A 19,572-nucleotide genomic window follows, 5' to 3' on the forward strand; every position below is an offset into this window, starting at 1 on the left:
GTAGAACATACAGAATCACAATGATGCTTTGACTTACTCTGTCAAAATGTCTGAGTGCCTTTCAGTGGGGGGTTCATGAAGTGGATAAATAGGGTATTGGTCAAAGAGCCCCAGATTAGAGGTTGCTTTAATTTCAGAGTTGTAGATGACACTGATTCTAATTATTTTTTTCTGGAACTAGTATAATTTGATTTAAAAGAAGACTTAATTCCAGAGATAAAGTTAAATTCTTGTGCATCTTGGTTGTGAGATGCTTCCAGTTCAAGATTGTCTGTCAAATATTAATGTGTTCTAATGGAAAATACTCACTCTAGAGACAGTCTTTTGCTTTTAAGGTTTGGGGGTTTTAAATGTTGAGCTTTTTAAATCATGCTCGAACTAGAGTTATAAGAAACAAGTGGGGAGACAAGCAAAATTGAGCATAACAGCTAAATTATAGAAGCTGAGGCTGTAATGGTTGCTAATTTCTGAATGTAGGTTAAACCAGTATGATATGTGTAACCACTTAATTATAACAAAAGTTATAATTTTTTAAGCTCCCTAGTGTTGTGTCTTTAACTTACAACTACAGTCACATTGTGCTTCAGCTTTCTGGCTGATACAAACTCTTGCCTGATAGAAGCATTATGCTTTAAGGGCTGTGGAAATCTCTGCTGTGATTTAAGGTTCTTTACTAACAAAATTGCTGTCCCTAGACAAGTGTACTGCATGCAGTGATATACTGGTAAGGGACTCAATTAATTAAGCAAGCAGTCTATGTGTTGTGTAGAACATACAGAATCACAGTGATGCTTTGACTTACTCTGTCAAAATGTCTTTCAGTGGGAGGTTCATGAAGTGGATAAATGCAGCATTTCAGTTCACCCTGTCAACTGAAGCCCTATTATTAAGTGATTGATACATTGGCCACACTCCAGTTGTATGTGGAGGCAGATGGTCTGTGGGCTGCAGTGCACATTATTTCGATGAGTTTTATTGCTGATCTGTAACGCTTGTTGTATTGACTCAGTCTAGCCATTCGTCTTAAACAAAATTGTTTAATCAGTTGTGTCAGAGACTTCCGTCATAGGAACATAATTAAAATGGAATCTAAGACTGTATTCTGTAAAACTGCTACGTTAGAAGAATAGTATTTGCAGTTAATAACATTCTTATTGCACATCAAATCTGTAACAAAATCAAAACACCCCAGTCCTTGTGAGTTCCAATTCTTTATATCTTGTAGAAGCTATCAGAGAGGATTTCCTTCATGATTTCAACTCTAAATGGTTTGTACAGAGCTGGTAAGACAAATATGCTAATACTTCTTGTAGCAGTTGATATTTAGGTAGTTCTGTCCCAAGTGTTTACGAAAAATACATGTGGAAGACGGAAAGCTGGAAATCTTGTGGATTTAAGGCTTTGTAACTTAATTCTTCTAAGCGCCAATTAATTATTTATAAAGATGAGCAGTCCTACTTTTATGAGTTTTCTTCTTCCAAATCTGGAATTGACTGAGTGTGAGTTTTGAATGGAAAATGACAATTTCCAAGATCTGTGAGCCACATGATGGTAGTATTCCCTACTTTTGAATTAAAGATTTTGACTTCAATAAGCTGCTTTGCTTTCAGTGCCATTTAATCAAACACAAAAAGCACTGGATCACTAACTGGTCATTGCCAAATCTCACCAGTACACTTCAATGTACAGTTTCATTAAATATTGCTCTTCTGTGTCTGAATATTGGCAATACCCTGGAAGACTTTTAGTGCAAAGGGGTTTTCTATTCAGATCAGGTTCTGTTTAATGCTTTGTTGGAGTTGACAGGTAATGCTCAAGAACCTTTTGTGCTATTTAGTGCAACTTTGTCATTCTGGTAGAAGTTTCAGTCATCCTGGTTTTGATGATAAAAAAAGACTTAAGTGCTTAAAAACCAAAAGATAGAAACTGAGAGAATTAAAAAAAAAAAAACACAATAATTTTTATGTTGTGATGATTACATTAAGTCTTATTCATGGCACTCAAATGCCTGTAATAACTGGCAAAAACATTTATATCCTATTTTCCAAAGCTTTCTATGGAAGGACAGGTGGTGCTTGCCCATTCTGTCATTCTGCTGTTTAATTCCATTCTCACTCAAGTTCCAAGCATAGCAGACAAGGTAAGGGAGTGGCGATAGTTACCTTGTCCTAGAAGGAGCTTATTTTTGTTGCTATTTTTTAGATTTAACGTATAGCTTTTATTCATGAATATACCAAGTGCTTTGCATGCTATTAGGTAAGTTTATGTGTGCTCAAATTCTCCATGCTTTTTGTATCATTTTAAGTGACCAACTTTGCGGGAACAGAAAGGTTCCAACTCTTAGGTGGTTTTGTTCTTACCCAGTTTCAGGCATCTGTTTCAGAGAGCTGTAACTGGTTGATATCACGGCACTGGCTTTGAAATTTAAACTTTTTTTCAAAGAGGATTACAGACTTCATCTTGCACAGAATCAAAAAGGTTTTCTTGAGGTCCAGTATCTAAGAATAGTGCCTTACAACTAGTTTGGGGTCTTTTTGTTGAGCTTCTATAAAAGGATATTATCATTTTTGGATAGGAAGTGCCAATTAGTGATTTTAATTACATAAAAGTACTAGTTCATGCAAAGCACTGAAACTGTGAACGTTGTGTGATAGATGTCATTTAATAGCTTGATGATCACATGAATTTCACTTTTTTTTCCTTGAACATGTAGAATAACCAGCAAATCAAAATTTTATCTATCAGATTTAGTTGGGTATTTTTAACACTTCTTAAACTGGTGTAAGTGGGTGTGCAGGAAACTGACACTGTTTCATTAAGTCTGATCTATACTGTACTACTTTTCCATGAACAGAGCATGTTTCATTTTAATGGGTATATAACTTTGGACAGTAACATTTAGGTCTGTATGCTTTTGTGATTGGTTTAAAACCATTTAATCCTTTAGATTCTTATTTTTATTTTACTTTAATGTGAAACAAACTTTTGTGAATAATGTTGTAACATGAAAAAGAAGTAAAGAACCAGAATTGATCTTTCTCTCTTAACTGCTGCAGTAGCCGGCTATTACTGTTGTGGTCCGAAGTATCGTATTTCCTATTTATATTCTACATCTTTTGAAGGTGCTGCCGAGTTTCGAGGCCTTTCCATGATCCTTGAACTGAAATCTTGTATATATCATTAAATTTAATCAGCCGTGATAGTTTCTTCAGAGATAGGGTCATTGCACCTTTAGTGGCTTGAAGATACTGATTCCAAATGCTGTTCTGGTTTATTTGCATACCATTATGGTTTAATTTTGTTAGCATTTTGTGCAAGGATGAGAGCACAGCCCTTAATGTGTTGTCATGCAGTAGCTATACCTCAAATAGTCATTGGACCAGTGTTACTTAGAGCACAGAACTCAACCACTCTCTGCAAACCAGCAACTTGTGTTTGTTCTTTTGCAGACAAAAAATTCTGTTCCAACAGCCAGATAAAAGTAGAAGAGTACTCGAGTACTCAATTTCTCAATATTTAATGCTTGCCTGTTTCTCTGACAATAGCAATACCTTTTTCTTAGTATGGGTTATAGCAGCTGCTCTTTACAAGGAGTGTCTTAAACAGTCTGAGAGTTAGGACATGTTTGTAAATCATGAAACCATGTCATACCACTGACTGCAGTTCCAGGAAAGGAAAACACAAATAGATTGCTTAGCATGGAAGTATAAAGATTTAAGTTTTAGAATATTACTTAAAACTGCACAAGTTTGCTGCTCTTTTTGAAAAAATAACATCCTTACTCATGTCCTGTTAAACTCAAGGCCAGAGTAAGAAAATTCAGCTAAAAATGTGTTTAAATCTCCAACGTTGCCAAGAGTGTTCAGCAGTGTTAATACTGCCTGGTACCAGCACTCAGGAAGTCAGGACTGCCTGTGCCACCAGTCTTGTTTCATGTATAACCTACTTAATCCTGGGGAAGGTGAACTGAAGATTGGTAATAATGCATCTCCAGGTCTTTCTCTCACTATCCTTGTCTCCAGGTTAACACCCTGATGTGGTCACCCTGATCCCCTATCAGCACTTCCTCTGCTCCCATGCTGGTAAAACAATACAAAACTCAACCTCCAGATTGTCACCCTGGGCAGCAGCACTCTGCTTTACCCATTTCACTACGGTAAAGAAACAACTCAGTCCTGTCTGTCATCAGATACATTACAAATCCTTGTGGCCTTAGTCTAAGAATCACAAATCCAACTGTGAATACTTCCTTTTTGTGGGAGGCTTTATATAGCAAGGTTTGCACACAAGTCTTTCTATGCTGTGTCCTTTTCTGAGCACCTACCAAAGTCCTTGTCCCCAGGTGTCAGTGTTTGATAGTTCAAACATTTAGCTAAATGTACTTACTGAAATGGAATCCAAAAAGAAACAGAAAATAATTTAATTCATTAAGCCTATTTTTCTGTAGATTTATTTTTTGTATTAAAAGACTAATTACTATGTTTTGCAATAGTTCACAAACAAAAGATCTTACTATTTTTGCTTAAAAGACATATGCAGCTTTCTAGAAGTGCAGATGGTCTTATTACCAATTACTGCAGGGAGGTTGATCTCAGTTGTTGCTTATAGGTTTTCTGAGCTAAGAATTTTTTAAGAAGCTGTTGCCTACCTTAAGTTTCTTATTAAATGCACATAATTTTGTGAACCTATTCTAAAATTATTCCTTCCTCTATAGTGTCAATTTTTATTTGACACTACTTAAATTTGGCACTATTTATTTAAATACAGTATTCCAGATGAAGTGACTGGTGCTAGGAGATAAGTTCTTGTTAAGTGATCTTGTCAGTTGACATTTCATGTTGAAGCATAAGCTTTAATACTTGATTTTGGTCATTTAAAAAGGTTTGGTTTTTTTTTAAATCATTTGTGCTTGGGAAGTAGATTCAAGTATTACTACCTTTGCAATAGAATTGTGAGAAAAACAAAGGACTTCAGGATAAAAGTAGATTCAAATAAAATTAAAGCACAAATGAAAACCACAGCTGATCTTTTCACCTCACCTCCATACAGGTATTATGAACAACCTGGTGTAGTAGGTGTGTCTGTAGCAGGGGGGTGAAACTAGATGACCTTCAAGGTCCCCTCCAGCTCTAACCATTCTATGATTATATACATAGATCTGCATGGCAATAGCTCATTCTAAACTGAGGAATGCACTTTAGCAGTGCAATGTTTGGTGTTGGATGTGCACTAATACCCTATTTATTTCTATTGTCTGTTCTCATGTATAGACACTTTATTCTCCTAGTTGGCAACTACTTTCAGCTTCCATTCATTTAAGCTTTAAAAACAGTGGGAGTTTGATGAACTTCATCTACGCAGCAGTTCAGAAAATCAGGCCCAAATGGAAGACTGCAGGCACTTTGAGACTTTAAGCATCTAATTTTGCTACCAAACCAGAAAATAATTTCACTATAGCAAAGATTTGCTATAGTATCAGCTTTAAAATTGATACTTAATATCCCACAGAAAAACTTCAAAGATTAAATTAGCATTGTTCTAGTTTTGTCTTTCTTAAAGCCTGTTTTTTAAATAGTTCACTGTGTAAGAAGTATGATTTAAAATGCTTTAGAACAGACTGTCAAAACAGAAATCAAATTGCTCTGATTACTCACTCAAATTGCTCCTTGGTTTGAGAATTTAATTGGTGTCTCATGAACCCATGTACATCAAATAAAATTAGTAATACTCTAAAATGCCTCTCTGAGAGGCTTCTATGTGTTTAGAGAAATCTGATCTTCAAGCAAAATGCATTTGCTGTTTTGACATACTATGTGTGTTACGGCTTTGAGAACAGAGGGAGAATCATCCAAGTAAGTGGCCCTCTTGAATGTCTTCATGGAGTTCGACAGTGTGAGACTTACCAGTTAAGTACAACTTCTGTCAAGGAGTTAAAATATTCATCTTGAATTTATATTTGAGTGTATTTATGTGTATATATATTTGTATTTAAAATAGTCCTCTTGGTTACTCTAAGAATTTTATAGTTCTCATCTTATATAAAGAGCTATACAACTTTTACAGTATGAATGTTTAGGAGCTTTGTGGTAAAGAAGAAAATGACCAATAACCTCCTTTTTGCATGTAATTATATAACATTTTGCCTTTCTTCTGAATTTAATTTGTCTGCATTATAGACCAATGTACACCTGTATAATACATACAACCTTACATACTGTAATGGATCAAGTATGACATAAGTGCCTTTCTTCAATACAGGTATTCGAACTCACAAGCTTTGCTTTCTTATATCTGACACTTAAAAGTCACTTTTCTATATCATATATATTTAATTTTTACTTTTTTTTTTTTGCCAGATTGTCACAAACTACTCCGCTTTTCAAGAGTACCGAGATGAGCCCAGTGCACACCCAGTTCCTGACTACATTGCTGGAGGAACTGCATTTCACAAAAGAAGATCTGGAAAGTTTAACAAGAATATTTCTCAAGGACTACCTGCTTCAATGGTCAGTCAATTGCAAGTTAATTTGCATGGTATAAAACTAAGCCACTTAGCAACAGGTTTGATTTTCAGCATTTTGTGAGTGTGTACACTGCCTACAGATCGTATTAGCCAGAGTAGAACATGTGCAAAGTACATATCAAAGAAATACGTATGATATGAAAATGAGTGTTATCATCTTGTCATTTACAGTAAAGGCCAGCTGCTTATGTACCACTTCAATCTTTGGATAATAATTTATATATACAACATTATTGTATATATAATATATATTTTATATATACATTTGTTTATAATTGGTTTTTGTAGAGTTGGTTTACTGCAATTCTTGGAGGAATTTTCACTCAAGTTCTGCTACAGTTTGTTACAAAAGAAAGTGTGGCTACAATGGTTAAGTCTTAGTTCGGGGTTTTTATTATTGAAATGAAATTGTTATGTTTTGGTCTAAAACAGAGCTAAAAGCAGGGTATTTTATGCATAATACTAAGACTACATTCTGGGTAGGCTGAGAATGTGAACAACAAATAGCTAATTTATGTTGATCATATTTAACTGATTTGATTAATACAGCATTATAGTAATTAGTGTAGTAACATTACTGACCTCACTCCTTTGTTCCCCACAGAATAAGGTGATCATGTTAACATCTCCTGCTATCTGAAATAGTGGTGCAGAGAACAGAAGAACACCTTCGACTGTTGGACCTTCTTTCTTTAAAAAAAAAAAAAAATACATTTACTCTTAATTATACTTCTTGCACTTTTGATTTTTCATTTCCTTCCTATGAATAAGAATTCTCAAGTCTTGTGGAGAAGCCAACTCTAACAGCAGTTGTTTAAGGCTAGTTAAAACGTAGATCATCTGAAAACTGTCTATTTAAAAGCAGTAAAAAGGAATTTGCATTGGTTGGGATTTTACTTGCCTTGGAAATCTTTAGCCAACATTTGCCTACAAGAACTGGGGAACGAAAGGAAAAAAAACAAACATATTAGCCTGGAGTGTTAAGAACACTGTAGCTGACATTTTTCCAATTGATCCAATGCTTGGAACAGTAATCTTTAAAAACAATGACAAGAGTATATAAAGATGTCTGATGTATAGCCTGTTTGTCTTACTGCTTATGAGAAATGTGGTGGTCTTTGAACTTGTGTACAAGGTAAATAGCTTCTAATGGTTACTAATTTGGACTTTAAAATATATTTTAATAACTAAAAGCTTAATTTTTGGCTTTCTGTATTCATTTCAGAGTTTTGTTTAGACTCTGTTTAGACTTGTTTCTGTCACTGATTATAAAATGCAATTTAAAACTAATCCATTGGTAATTGTTAATGATTCCGTATTATGGTTTCCTGCATAGTTCTCACTGTCCTTCGAGAGACCTGAGAAGAAATTGTCACAGCAAACGCCAGCACAAGTTAAGGCTGAAACAGGGTGTAGCAGAGCTGCTACATAGCAACTCCATTTAAGAAACAGTCTATTCCCTGATTTTGTTTCTGTAATTGGACACCAACAGGGAACTGTACACTTCATCATGTTATTGCAATATAGTTCCTTCATGACAATCAGGATAAACACATCGATTGCCCCCCTATACACAGAAGCCCATGAAGCTTTTCTGTGGAGGCTTCACTGTGTGGTAGAGTTCATTTAGGTGATGCTTGACTTTTCCTAATTTTGTTTGTAATGGGAAGTTATGTTCTGTATAACTTGTAAAAGAAATAATTTAGAATGAGGAAAACCTTTACTGCAGAGTTCAAGCTATGCATTTTTCACAGAACACAATAGGAAAAGAATAACCACTGTGGTCAGAGAATGTCTGATGTCAAAGTCATGATGTCTGGGTAGAAGATACATTGGGTCTGCATCATGATGGAAAACTTGCTACTTGATTTGTATGCAGAGAAAGAACAAGACCTCACCAAAAGATAAGCTTATAGAAGACTGAGCAATAGGCATGATACGCTGCGCAAAACTTAAACCTTGAAATTATATCTCCCTGCTCCTGATTTTGGAAGGTAAATACATTTCTCTTTTTAGCCAATACTTCACTGTAGATTCTGAGCAGCCATTGTTCTGTTCTGTGTACATTTACCTTGAGGCATAAAGATTACAACAACCCCCTGACAATGCTGCCATACTGAGTACACCTAGAAGGCATTACAAATTCACATCACACCAGGAATAGGACTGTGTTTGAGCAGGTTCAGTGGCTCTCATTTGTAAAGTTTTTACACTTCCTGTCAGGTTTGTGGTTGGGTTTTTTTTTTCATTATTTTTAGGCTTGGTCTTCAGCAGTTACTGTGTAAGAACTATGTGATCTGGTAATGACAATGAATAGTTCATAGGCCCAGTGACCTCTTTATGAGGATTCACTCTTCTTGTTTTTCCTTGCCCCAGGAGAACAGAATAACCTTTCTCTTCCCATTCTGTAATATGCTGGAAATGCCCTGAAGGGGCATATCCTTCACTTACCTTTAATGCTTTATCTCCCTTAGTTGTGTATAAAACACATAAGTAAATGCAGGAAGTATACATATAGCCATTATTTTTAAGCAGGAGGAAGACAGTAGCCTCATCTCAAAAGGATGGTTTGTACTCTCAGCATCAACTGGTTATACAAAAAGCACAACTCAAGCACCAGAAATTAACTTCATCTGTGTAGTTTTCTTATAAGCATATTTCATAACAGCTTAACTGGTTAGAAATGTTCAAATCCAGACCTTAGTTGAGATTAAAGCTAATTTCTGCCACAACTGTCTGTCTTTTTTACATGCTTACCTTTTCTACCTTCTCATTTTGGTTATGGTTTCAGGCAGGTTGTATATCATTGATATAGTAAAGAAGAGAAGAACAGTTTAAAGCTTAAAGCAAAGCCTGCTTCATGCTCTTACAGCTTCTTTTCATCAAAGGAGCAATATGCAACATACACCTGCATAGTGCATATATGGATTTCTTACCCAATCTTCTGTGGGTGTAATGAGGTAATATCAGGAAGAGAACAGTGTTAATAAAACTACATATACAGAGAAAAACTGGTGAGAGTTATTCAAAGCAGTCTATGTGCTGCCCAAAGAGGATGGAGGAAAAGCTTTTGTGTCTACTTTCACCGAAGTTCAGTTCACAGTCCTGTAACTGCTGTCAGCGTAAGCACTGCACTCTCTAATGCTGTATTTCCTAGCACAGACCCCTCCGCTGCTGCTGGTTGATTCGTGTCCATTGACTAAGCCTGCTGATTTTTCTAGGGTGCTAAAGGGAATAATGGGGTTCAGAGTGGTGCTGAAGGGAATAAGGGTATTCAGAGTGGTTCACTTCATGCCCACTTTCCTGAAGTAGTGGTTAAGTCATAATATAACCTGTAAATTATCAAGCATTTGAAGTATCTGCATCTTTAAAGTTTGCAAATCGTGTTATGCTTATATATAGTAATGCAAAATTCTACATTAAAACAAGTAGAAGAAAACTTGATTTATTTCATTGAAGTCTATCAAAAACAAGCAAGTGCCGTAGTAAATCTAGAGTAGCATAACTGACATGGCTGTGCTGCTGTCTAAACCCAGAACTGGAATATTACATCTACCCTGTCTTTAAAGGGTGATACAGGGAACAACGATGAGTGTGGCACATATATGAGATACATCTGAGGCCTCAAATGCTGTTTCCACACAACACACAGAAGATTGACCTGTGGCTTAAAAGCGAGGCAGAAGCATCTGTTGTGGTCTGGGGGGTGAAACGGCAGTTCTGTGAATCTTGGTGTTGAACCCGTATGTCCTACCCTTCTCTGCCTGGTCTTAGAGGATCTAAGCTCTACAAAATATGAGCGGGGATGAGTAGCTCAGTTGCACCCTTTAACTGCTGGAGAGAAATGGTCTAACACATCAGAGAGAAGAAAAAGGAAGAGAAGGGGAAGTCAGTATTCACACCTTTAAATTTAGACATCCAACCTTAGGTACTTGCCTGTCTCCACAAAGGACCGATGTTCTTTGGTTTAGTTTCTCCAACTCATACCTTTGCCCAGTGTTGGAAGCAGGTGCTGTTACTGCCTCTGCCCCATTCCCTGTTGGCAGAAAGCAAGTAAAGTGAGCTGAGAACTTTGACCATGGTAGTCTGGCTCTGCCTGGGGTAATTTATTTAGTAATAAAGTGTGGCACAGAATTGAATGAGGACCTGGAATGTGGGAAGTTTCTAAGCAATTTGATCCTGCTGTTCCATTATTTTGACAGCTGCTACTTCACACTTCTATTTTTCTTCACCTCTAAGAGTTAAAACCAAAAGAATTAAAGTGAGTGACAGTCCTTAGGAAAAAAAAAGTACTGCCAGTGTGTTGAAAGTGCATCCAGGATACCTCCAAGCTTTCCATACTTCCTCTGTATTCCTGCAATGGCTTACAAACACACAGTATAGCGGGTGGGGATTGCCTTGATCTCACTGGGGTAGCAGATTAATGCTGAACTGTCATTTCCAATGAGCATTAAATATTGAAAATCTAGAATGAGCCTCTCTTTGACAAGTCTTAAGTTTCCATAAGCAGCAGGTGGTACACAAGGCAGGGCTAGGCGCCTATAAAGGCCTCTGTTTTTCAGCTGCATATCTCTACCACCTGACAGCCAGGCATCCTCTGATTAGAGCTAGAGGAAGTAGGTGTGACTGCCATTAGCAAACACACTAATATTGCTAAAGACTATTCCTCCTCTGAGCTTGCCTTTTGTGACTCTTAGAACCACTTCTCTGCAGACTCAGTGCGGTGGGAGAAGGGCTGCCTGAAAGACGCTGTAGAACATGAGCTGTGGCATTTGTGGTGCTAAACAGGATTTGGTGAGGTGGGGAGGGAGAGCTGGAAACCTGCATCTTCAAGTAGCTCTCATGTGAGCTCTCTGGTTTCAAAAAAGCAAGTGAAAGCAGTGATCTGGACATGTGTGATCAATGTTAGTCATCCCCCCTTAGTTGCCTGCAGCTGTAGAGCAAGGCGTAAGGCAACCTGAAGTTTTGCAAAAGTAAACAAGACTATCCAAAAAGAGTAATAGTTAGCAAGGAGAAAAGCAAGAAACAAGCACAAGCCTTTTTAAACTGTTCTTGGCCTGAAAAATGGGCAATATTGTGAGATAAGTAACTTTCTCAGCATAGTCTCCTCAATACAGCATCACATTTGGAGCAGCAGTAACAGTCAAGAGGAAAGGCCATCAACTTTCTGACCAGTGTTTCTGGGATCTGTGAACCACAGTTGCATGTGCAGAGTTAAGTCGTAGACAGAGGAAGGCTTATCAGTCATAATACTGCAATTAAGTGTGGCCCCTGTAACACCTCCGATGTCCGCTTGTTTGCTGGTTTTACTGTACTGTCCTGCAGTTACCCCAAGACAACAGCTCCCTCACATGTCCCTTCTCTGAGAACAAACTAAAGTTGACACCTGGGTGATCATGAGGCAGCTGCGTATCACCACTATGCAAACTCCCTCCTTAGAAGTCAGTTCCCCAGTATGCTTTGGCAGCCTGTACTTTAAAGGCAAAATCTTTAGTACATTTTTTGCAGGCTTTGACTACACACAGAAGCTGCATGCAAAGATCAGAGAGCAAAGCCAGTGGCACTACTGACTGGTACATTCTGCATCATAGCAAGCCACACCAAATCAGTGCCACTTATGGCACTTTTTAGCCTCTTAAATTTCATGGGGTATGTAGCTGAACTGAACTGAACACATACTGGGAGAGCAGCAGCTTCCTACAATTTAGTTAGAGAGTCCTACAGTTTGGTTAGAATTAGTCATCGCTACAGAGAGTTTGAAGGACTTTGGATGCAGCTTTAATAAGCTGCAAACACTTAGATCAGGATTTACATCATAAATCTTGCCTTTATGTCCTACTCAAATAGGAGTGTCTACAAATCAGGTTAATATAATTTAACAGTACAGTAGTTAAGTCACAAAATAAGATCATAATTGGTAGTATTATCTAAGAAGGCAGAAGAACTCTGCTTACAGCTGCCAGCTAAGATCTGACTCATCTAAGGTGTTTTATAGCGACCGTATGTTAGGCATGTCTATCACCTATAATGCCAAAAAAAAAAAAGGTAGCATTTCCTAATCAGGATTTGCCACTGAGCAGGATTTTCCGTGAACAACTCAGTATTATAAGATCTAGTCACAGGCAGGAGAAAGCCTTTTGCAGACACTTCCCATTTGTTAATAAATAGAATAAATGGCCACAAATGTGTGGCTAGAACCGATTCAGCAGGCTGGCTGTAGTTCAAGGCATGGGTATGTGACAATTGACATGTTAAAATACCAATGAGGAATTGCTTTAGAAGGCAACTTCTTGTTCAAAAAAAGTTTGTGCAAACCTGGGTGTTTCAAACTGAGGACAGTCTTGAAGCAGGAACAGCCATGTAAACATTAAACATACTTCACTGAGATGGCACAAGCAAAGTTGTGTTGGTATAGTCTATTTACCTGCTTAGCCAGAAAAGAGAGGATCAATTGTATCAGTACAGGAGAGAAAGATATGCATTAAGTTTGAAAATATTAAGGCCTTTTACTAACAACACAGTTGGTTCATCTGGAATAATCCCCGTATTTTAACGAAGGCAGGCGCTGCTGTAAACCCCATTACCTGCTGAGTTCTGAGCAAGTTTTACACCTAGTTCACTTTTGCACACAAACTTGCCTAAGCCTGCACCACCCTTTAGTCCTTGCAAAAAGAATTCTAGTTAAACGTCCATCAGCCTTAACTCTTCCCAGGCTCTTGCTGCAGTACCAAATAGTTTAAAAGAGTAACAGGGGGAATGAAGCTGTCGTTCAGACACTCCCTGCTGCTATGAAAAGGTCTCTGATGACAAAGCTCCTGTTGATACAAACTGATGTCTTGGTACTCGGACACCTTGTTCAGGAATCACAGTCCCTTGTTTTTGAGGAGAAACCCTTTACTTCAAAGATATTTATGAATACGCTTTTTTTTTCCTGAACAGTGGGCTCCCACTTGGCTTTTGTTTTATTTTAGTGAATATTTTTGCTGCTTAAGTTCCTTGGCTTCTTATAAATTTTCACAACTAGAAATATAGCTAATGTGTTGCTTCCTTATCGAGGTAATGTCTCCGGAGGGCATTTGAAACCAAGGAAAAATAAGTGATTTCATAGATACTGCATTAGCCCTCACCAGCTCTGGGTCAAACACATGTCATGTCTGCTAACTATTCATTTCTAAGATCCTCCCAAGCTCTGCTTTTTTGTACGCTGAACATCTGATGCTTCTTGTTTTTCTTCTATAACCACAGATGTGCCCTCTTCAAAAAACTCCCAATCTCAAAACACTAAACTGACAAGCTGAGTGTCAAACCACATACCCCAAGCAACACTGAAGAAAAACAGAATCACACTTGAAGGAAAACAGAAGAAATCACACAAGTTGTTTCCAAAGAATGAATCTGAAACATTTTCAACTCAGTGCAGCCATTGTTTCTTAAGAACGCAAATGCTATTTGATGCTTTTAGGGGTTATGCTCCCTTACTGTATAAGCAGAGGCTGTCTCGGAAAGAGATTAACTGGAACAATGCTTTTCATTTTCTTGTTGAGTTTTATCTCTCTTTAAGCTGAACGGGAACCTTGCTATGGGACAGAGATAGGTCTCGGTTGGCAAAAAAGCAGCATGGGTGTTCCTGTGCTAGCTGAGTTAACACTAGGGTAAGTGAGGCCTCTTCACTGGGAACATGTGGTTTGCGTGCACCATGGAGCCTCTCTGCATCACAACCGCCATGCATTGCTTGCTGAGAGCACACCAGAGAGCTGGACAGTAGCAGAGGAAAGCTCCTGGAAGGAGCAAGCAGGCCCACAGCTACTGCTTTGCTGTATCAGGTCCCTGCATTACAGAAGGCTATTTGAGCACAGGGGAGCAAAGTGATTTTGTCCAGGTCTTCATGAACAGACTATAGCAGGACCCTCAGATCTTTCTGTCACTCCTATGCGCAAGCTATCCCACCCTCCACCGCAGGGGCTGATGTGAGACAAGATTTGGTCCATGATGCTCAAGTGCTAAGGTGCCACATGTTTCTAATTCAACTTCTCAGTAATGCTATGAGTTACGCAGAAGGCCTTATGATAGTGCCCTGCAAAGAATGACACGTAGAAGGAGTAGTAAGGGTCATTTTCACATTGACAATTACTAGACCAGCTAGCAAGTTTCTAAATTACATTGGCAAGGACACTTCACACTTTGCAGCATGCTGTCACCTCATCTCTATAGTTCAAAAATCTGTCATAGCATTAAAAATAATTAAAAGCATAGCTACAAACATGTATTTTGCCACCTTGAAAGCTCTCTGTCAATATGCAACTGTAAGGTATTTTTATTGTGCAGGTTTCACTGAAAGAAACATCCATTTTTAATCTTGTGAGGCAAAGGTAAAACACTGACCTCCACTTCTGGTACTTGACTGCTAATCTATAAAGGTGTGTGCAAGAGTAATGCTGAATTCTGGGTTACATCATTTATATTTTAAGGGTTCAAGTCAAATGCTTAGATTTCTTTTTTCCTAGTTATCTATCTGATAACCTTGAATCCAAAAGAGATGATGCCTGAAGCAAAGCTGATAAAGTCACCAGTACTAAGCAGCATGCGTGTCAGCAGGAGGGGGATCACAACAGCACAGACACATATCTTCACATCCTTATTTCCTTTACAAATGGAGGAAGGAAGTTCCCTGCAGGTTAGCCAAGAGTATCTGCGCTTACAGCCCAAGAGCCAGCAAAGTACAATTTCCAAGAGCCACAGGCTTCTAGATATACCAGATCTATTATTTCACGGTAATATCCATCAAGGTTTTTGTATACCTAGTACTGAAAACCTTTCACTGAAAATTCACAGCTGGGTATCACAGCCAGAGTTACAGACACCTTCTTTCATATATCTGCTCTGTTCCTGTCTCTTCCCACTTCTGCAAAATCTTTCCTGTTCTTCAGGAATCACAGTGCCTGGCCATTCCTTTTTCACTTCACCCCTTCACTAATTTCACTCATCCTCACCCCTGCTCCCTGTCCACCCCTGTGAAGATCCCACACAACAGTTTCCATGGCATGAGATCCCTGGAATTCCCAGCCCTTGAGCTGGCTTCCTGCACTCTGCAGAAGGAAGGGGAGGGAACAGCACTGCCCACCCACCCTCTCATCCACACACTGACCTGCTGCAGGCATGGATCCAGTGCCCAGCACAGGATGCTAAACAGGCCATTCCTCCCCTTGCTCCTTGAGAGAGGTTTATGTGCCATTTACGTGTTATGGTTTGGTGCCCCTTCACAAAAGTGACCTTTCTAAAGCTGGGAGGACACTGCCCCAGGGCCACACAATTGTTGATGGATGAACAAAGATACTCATGTAATGATTCTTACAACAGCACCTATAGATTATTATGATTATTATAGATTATTATTAAGTCTGCAAAACAGGTATGAATCACCCAACAGCTATAGCAGTGCTCCTGTGCAGAGATGATTAAGAATTTTTATGCAACTTCTTAAATCAGAAGAGGCTTAAATCAGAAGAGGTTGAAAATGAAACCTCTGCAGGAAAAGGTTGGTTTTGATTAATTTCTCAACTTGAAAAAGGTGTCTGAATTGTCAGGGTGTTTCACTTCAACATTTCTAAACATAGAAAAGGGGAAAAAAATCAAGTTCAAATGTAGATTTTCACTTGTCTTCCCAGAATGCTTATTGTAGATTAGACTCTGAACACACAAATGCATTTTCCTTTTAGTAGAAAGTCCAGTATTTCTTTTTAAAACTGATGTGATGAGGAGCAGTGATAGCTTTGTTCGGAATTTCTTGCTATACAGGAATCCCCATATAGTAGCCCCTGTAAAGCCATTATCATTCATAATGCAACCTCAGGGAAGAGGTTATTGCTGAAAGGAAAGATATATTCCTACTTTTAACTAATTACTGTATGAAACTGTCTGGTTCCGTAAGATTACAAATTTCACTGCTGATGATGGATCAAACTAAGGAGCAATTACACAGGATCATGCTCATTTTTCTAGTGCTAATTTTTTGTCCTGGGGCACATTTAGATGCCTGGAGGTGAGGACTTTTAAGAGGATTATCAAACAGCAATTTCTTCATCAATTCCAAAGCATTTTCCAAAGATAGGTAACCCCTTTTCGTAGAAAAGGAAAGTGAAAGGGGAGCGTAATGACTCATCCTGGCACATAGACCATGACAGATGCAGAGCCAGAAGTAGACTCTAAGCTCCTGGTACTCTCATGGCCTGGGGTCTAACACAGCTTTCACCGAAACTGATAGCAGGCATCCCACCAATTTGCAAAGGAACATCCCTCTCTGCAAGAACATGCACTTGAAATTCAAAATATGTACATAGAATCACAGAATAGTTAGGGTTGGAAAGGACCTTAAGATCATTCTTTTTCTTCTCAGTGATACATGCTGTAATACCTCCCTTACTCTTTGCCTAACCTTACCCAGAGCTGAAAGAACAATTAGAAGTTCATCAAGCATATTTTTCTGTATCATTTGCTTTGTCTTTATTTTGCTGATACTATCAACTTGGCTCCACACCAAACAGAAATGTTACAGCTGAATCGGGTCAGATTTTCCATAAGTATGCACCACCAGATTTGGGTCATATTTGTAGACGCACCCACTGCAACCTTTAGATTCGATTTTTAACATGGTCAAGTATGTTGAAGCCAGACACTTAAAACAAAGAAAGACTACAAGCAAGCCGTTTGCTCTGGCCTCAGTTGTGAATGATAAGGTCTTTGAGCAATCTGGGCCACTTCATTTATCTTCTTGCCTATTTATAACCTTTCTACCCATTGAAGAAGACAAAATGAAGCTACAGATTTATAGGTGAGCTGATGGTTGGGACAACGCTGCACAGATGTTTGGCAAGCACAGGACAAGAGCACCATGGGGACAGAGAGTTTGAGATCCTCTGCCTCAGTGCTTCTCAGTGCAGCCACCTAACAATAAACTCACTGGGTTAGCCCAGGGGCTTTAAACTGACTTCGGGGAGAAGATAACATGATCGCTCTCATACAGTGGACTATTCTAGGCTATGGAAGAAAGAAACCAAGTCCTTTCCTGTGACACTGTGTGTGGACTGGACTTAAAAAACAACAACTAATGTTAGTTTTTAAGAGCCCTGCAAAACTGCAGGTCAAAAGCAGCAATGAACTTCAGTGTGTTTCCAGTAGTAAAAGATGAAAGAGGGCATGAGAGGTGGTCTAAGGAAGACTAAGCCAAGTAGTCTGACAGTGATTTTGGGTTAATTTAAGGAAGAAGGGGTTGAGAGTACATAAAAGCTATTCTTACAAACTAGGGAAATTGACAATCTTTTGCCTCTTCAGCAAGGGTTTGGTAGATAAGGAGGGATGCAGCAGATGAGCTCCCAGCGAGGAGGAGAAATGGATGCAGGAAAGAAGCTGCAATGCTAGAAATGTGTACCAGTAGAACTGGCAGAGAACATGAGAGCGTGCAGAGCTATAGGGTGCTGAGGAGGGTAGGTCAGCCCTGCAGAGCTGGTTCTGAACCACACAGAATGTGTTTTAATACAACCATTAAGGTGCAAGAAAACCCACCTGGGAGAAAAGCAAGCAAGCTCCTGTGGTAGGATGAGAATCTGCCACCAAAAGCAATGAGGGATACTGGGGTATGAAGTCAACCTGAACAACTCAGCACAAAGGCATAATTATGGTTTTTTGCACCTGCACCTACATACCAGTGTTACAAACTACTTATCTCTGTACAGATGTTTCAAGTACAGTTGTTATTATAAATAGAAACACCAGAAAATCTGCACACGCGTCAGACCTGTAAAACCATTGCAGAGCCAGACCATGTTGCAGATGGTGAAATACAGTATTGTGTGGGAGTTCACTATTTCCACATGAACGTTCAATCACAGTGGCCCATTTTCACACAGCTTGCTGAGCTTCAGAAAGTTTGCACAAAGGTTGAGGTTTGACATTTTGAGACAGAATAGCTTAGTCCTCTACCCTCTAGTGAGAGCTACAATAAATGATCAATAATAGAAGAGAAACACAGATGCTTACTTCATCTCTTTCCAGGGTAGAAGCACTGAAAACATGCTTTTTTTTGACACAAATGCTTATTCTGGGGTCTTCATTACCAGGATTTCCAGTAAAATAGCCATAGGCAAAAAAGCACTTAATCCTGACTGTTACATTATGTTTCCTGAAACCACATGTAGGTGCAATTGCGAGTGCAGGCATAAGAAAATGTCTTCAAACTTCTAATGGACTGGCAGAATGATATTCCTATCAATATGTAGGGTTGTGATGAGGTCCTACATAAAGTAGATTTATGTACATCTATGTACATTTAGTGATTAAGATTTGTTTTTTAACTCGTGTGACTTCTGTGCTAGTTTATGCAAAACATGCCTCTAAGAATGAAACAGATTGAGACAGGGCATAATGCCCTGTTCACAACAGCATAATTCATGACTGCACTGAGAAATCACTTCTCTCTTTAGATTTAGGTAATAGTTCAGAGATGCTTACTTCTAGAAAGCAGTATTTCTCTCTGAAACACTCAGTTCAACAAAATCCTAGTTATGTGTTTATCTAATTTATTGCTGCTGCATATTTGTTTTGTCTGCAATACAGGGTAGATAGAGCACATCTTCAGTGTCATTACCATCACAGAAACACTGTCTGTAGGTGTCGGCACCACTTCTTAATCAAACTTTCCAGTTCTGAAAGGGCTGGTGCAATACACTCCAGACATCTAAAATAGATATCCTTCAACTGGATGATTCTCTCACTAAAAGCATATCTGCTAGTGGAACAGGTTTGTCCTAACCTTCTCACTTGGTGTCCTGAAGCTGTGGAAGAAGGAAAGGGACCCTAGTGTTAGCCTGCCCGCTCTCATCTCTGCCTCATGGATGCAGGGAATCATCTTAATGGAATTTAGCTACAGAGACCTTGAAAGTCTCCACCAAACTTGTATAAACTGGGGGTTCAGAGCTTGCAGTAGATCCTGCAGGTTGGACAGAAGTAGAACTCTGATACTAAACAGCCTGATCCCAATATCCTGGAGCAATGAA

General features: G+C 38.7%; 1 protein-coding gene and 1 long non-coding RNA gene across 2 annotated transcripts in view; one reads left to right on the forward strand and one right to left on the reverse strand.

The window, feature by feature from the left end:
• RPAP2 (RNA polymerase II associated protein 2) overlaps nucleotides 1-7,722 on the forward strand; it is a 38,189-nt gene extending 30,467 nt beyond the window's left edge. The window contains exons 12-13 of the mRNA XM_062613166.1: nucleotides 6,357-6,506; nucleotides 7,128-7,722. Coding sequence (XP_062469150.1) covers nucleotides 6,357-6,506; nucleotide 7,128 — 151 coding nt within the window. The 3' untranslated portion in view covers nucleotides 7,129-7,722. The remainder of the gene's footprint in view (nucleotides 1-6,356; nucleotides 6,507-7,127) is intronic.
• Nucleotides 1,041-7,149, reverse strand: LOC134160812 (uncharacterized). The gene is made up of 2 exons (XR_009963702.1): nucleotides 7,106-7,149; nucleotides 1,041-1,280 (listed from the first exon to the last, which is right to left on the reverse strand). It is a non-coding gene; the product is annotated as an uncharacterized LOC134160812 (long non-coding RNA).
• Nucleotides 7,723-19,572: the final 11,850 nt, after the last annotated feature.

Source organism: Pezoporus occidentalis, unplaced genomic scaffold, assembly GCF_034315485.1.
Source record: "Pezoporus occidentalis ecotype Australia unplaced genomic scaffold, CSIRO_AGI_Poc_V1 ctg164, whole genome shotgun sequence".
Lineage (NCBI taxonomy): Eukaryota > Metazoa > Chordata > Aves > Psittaciformes > Psittacidae > Pezoporus > Pezoporus occidentalis.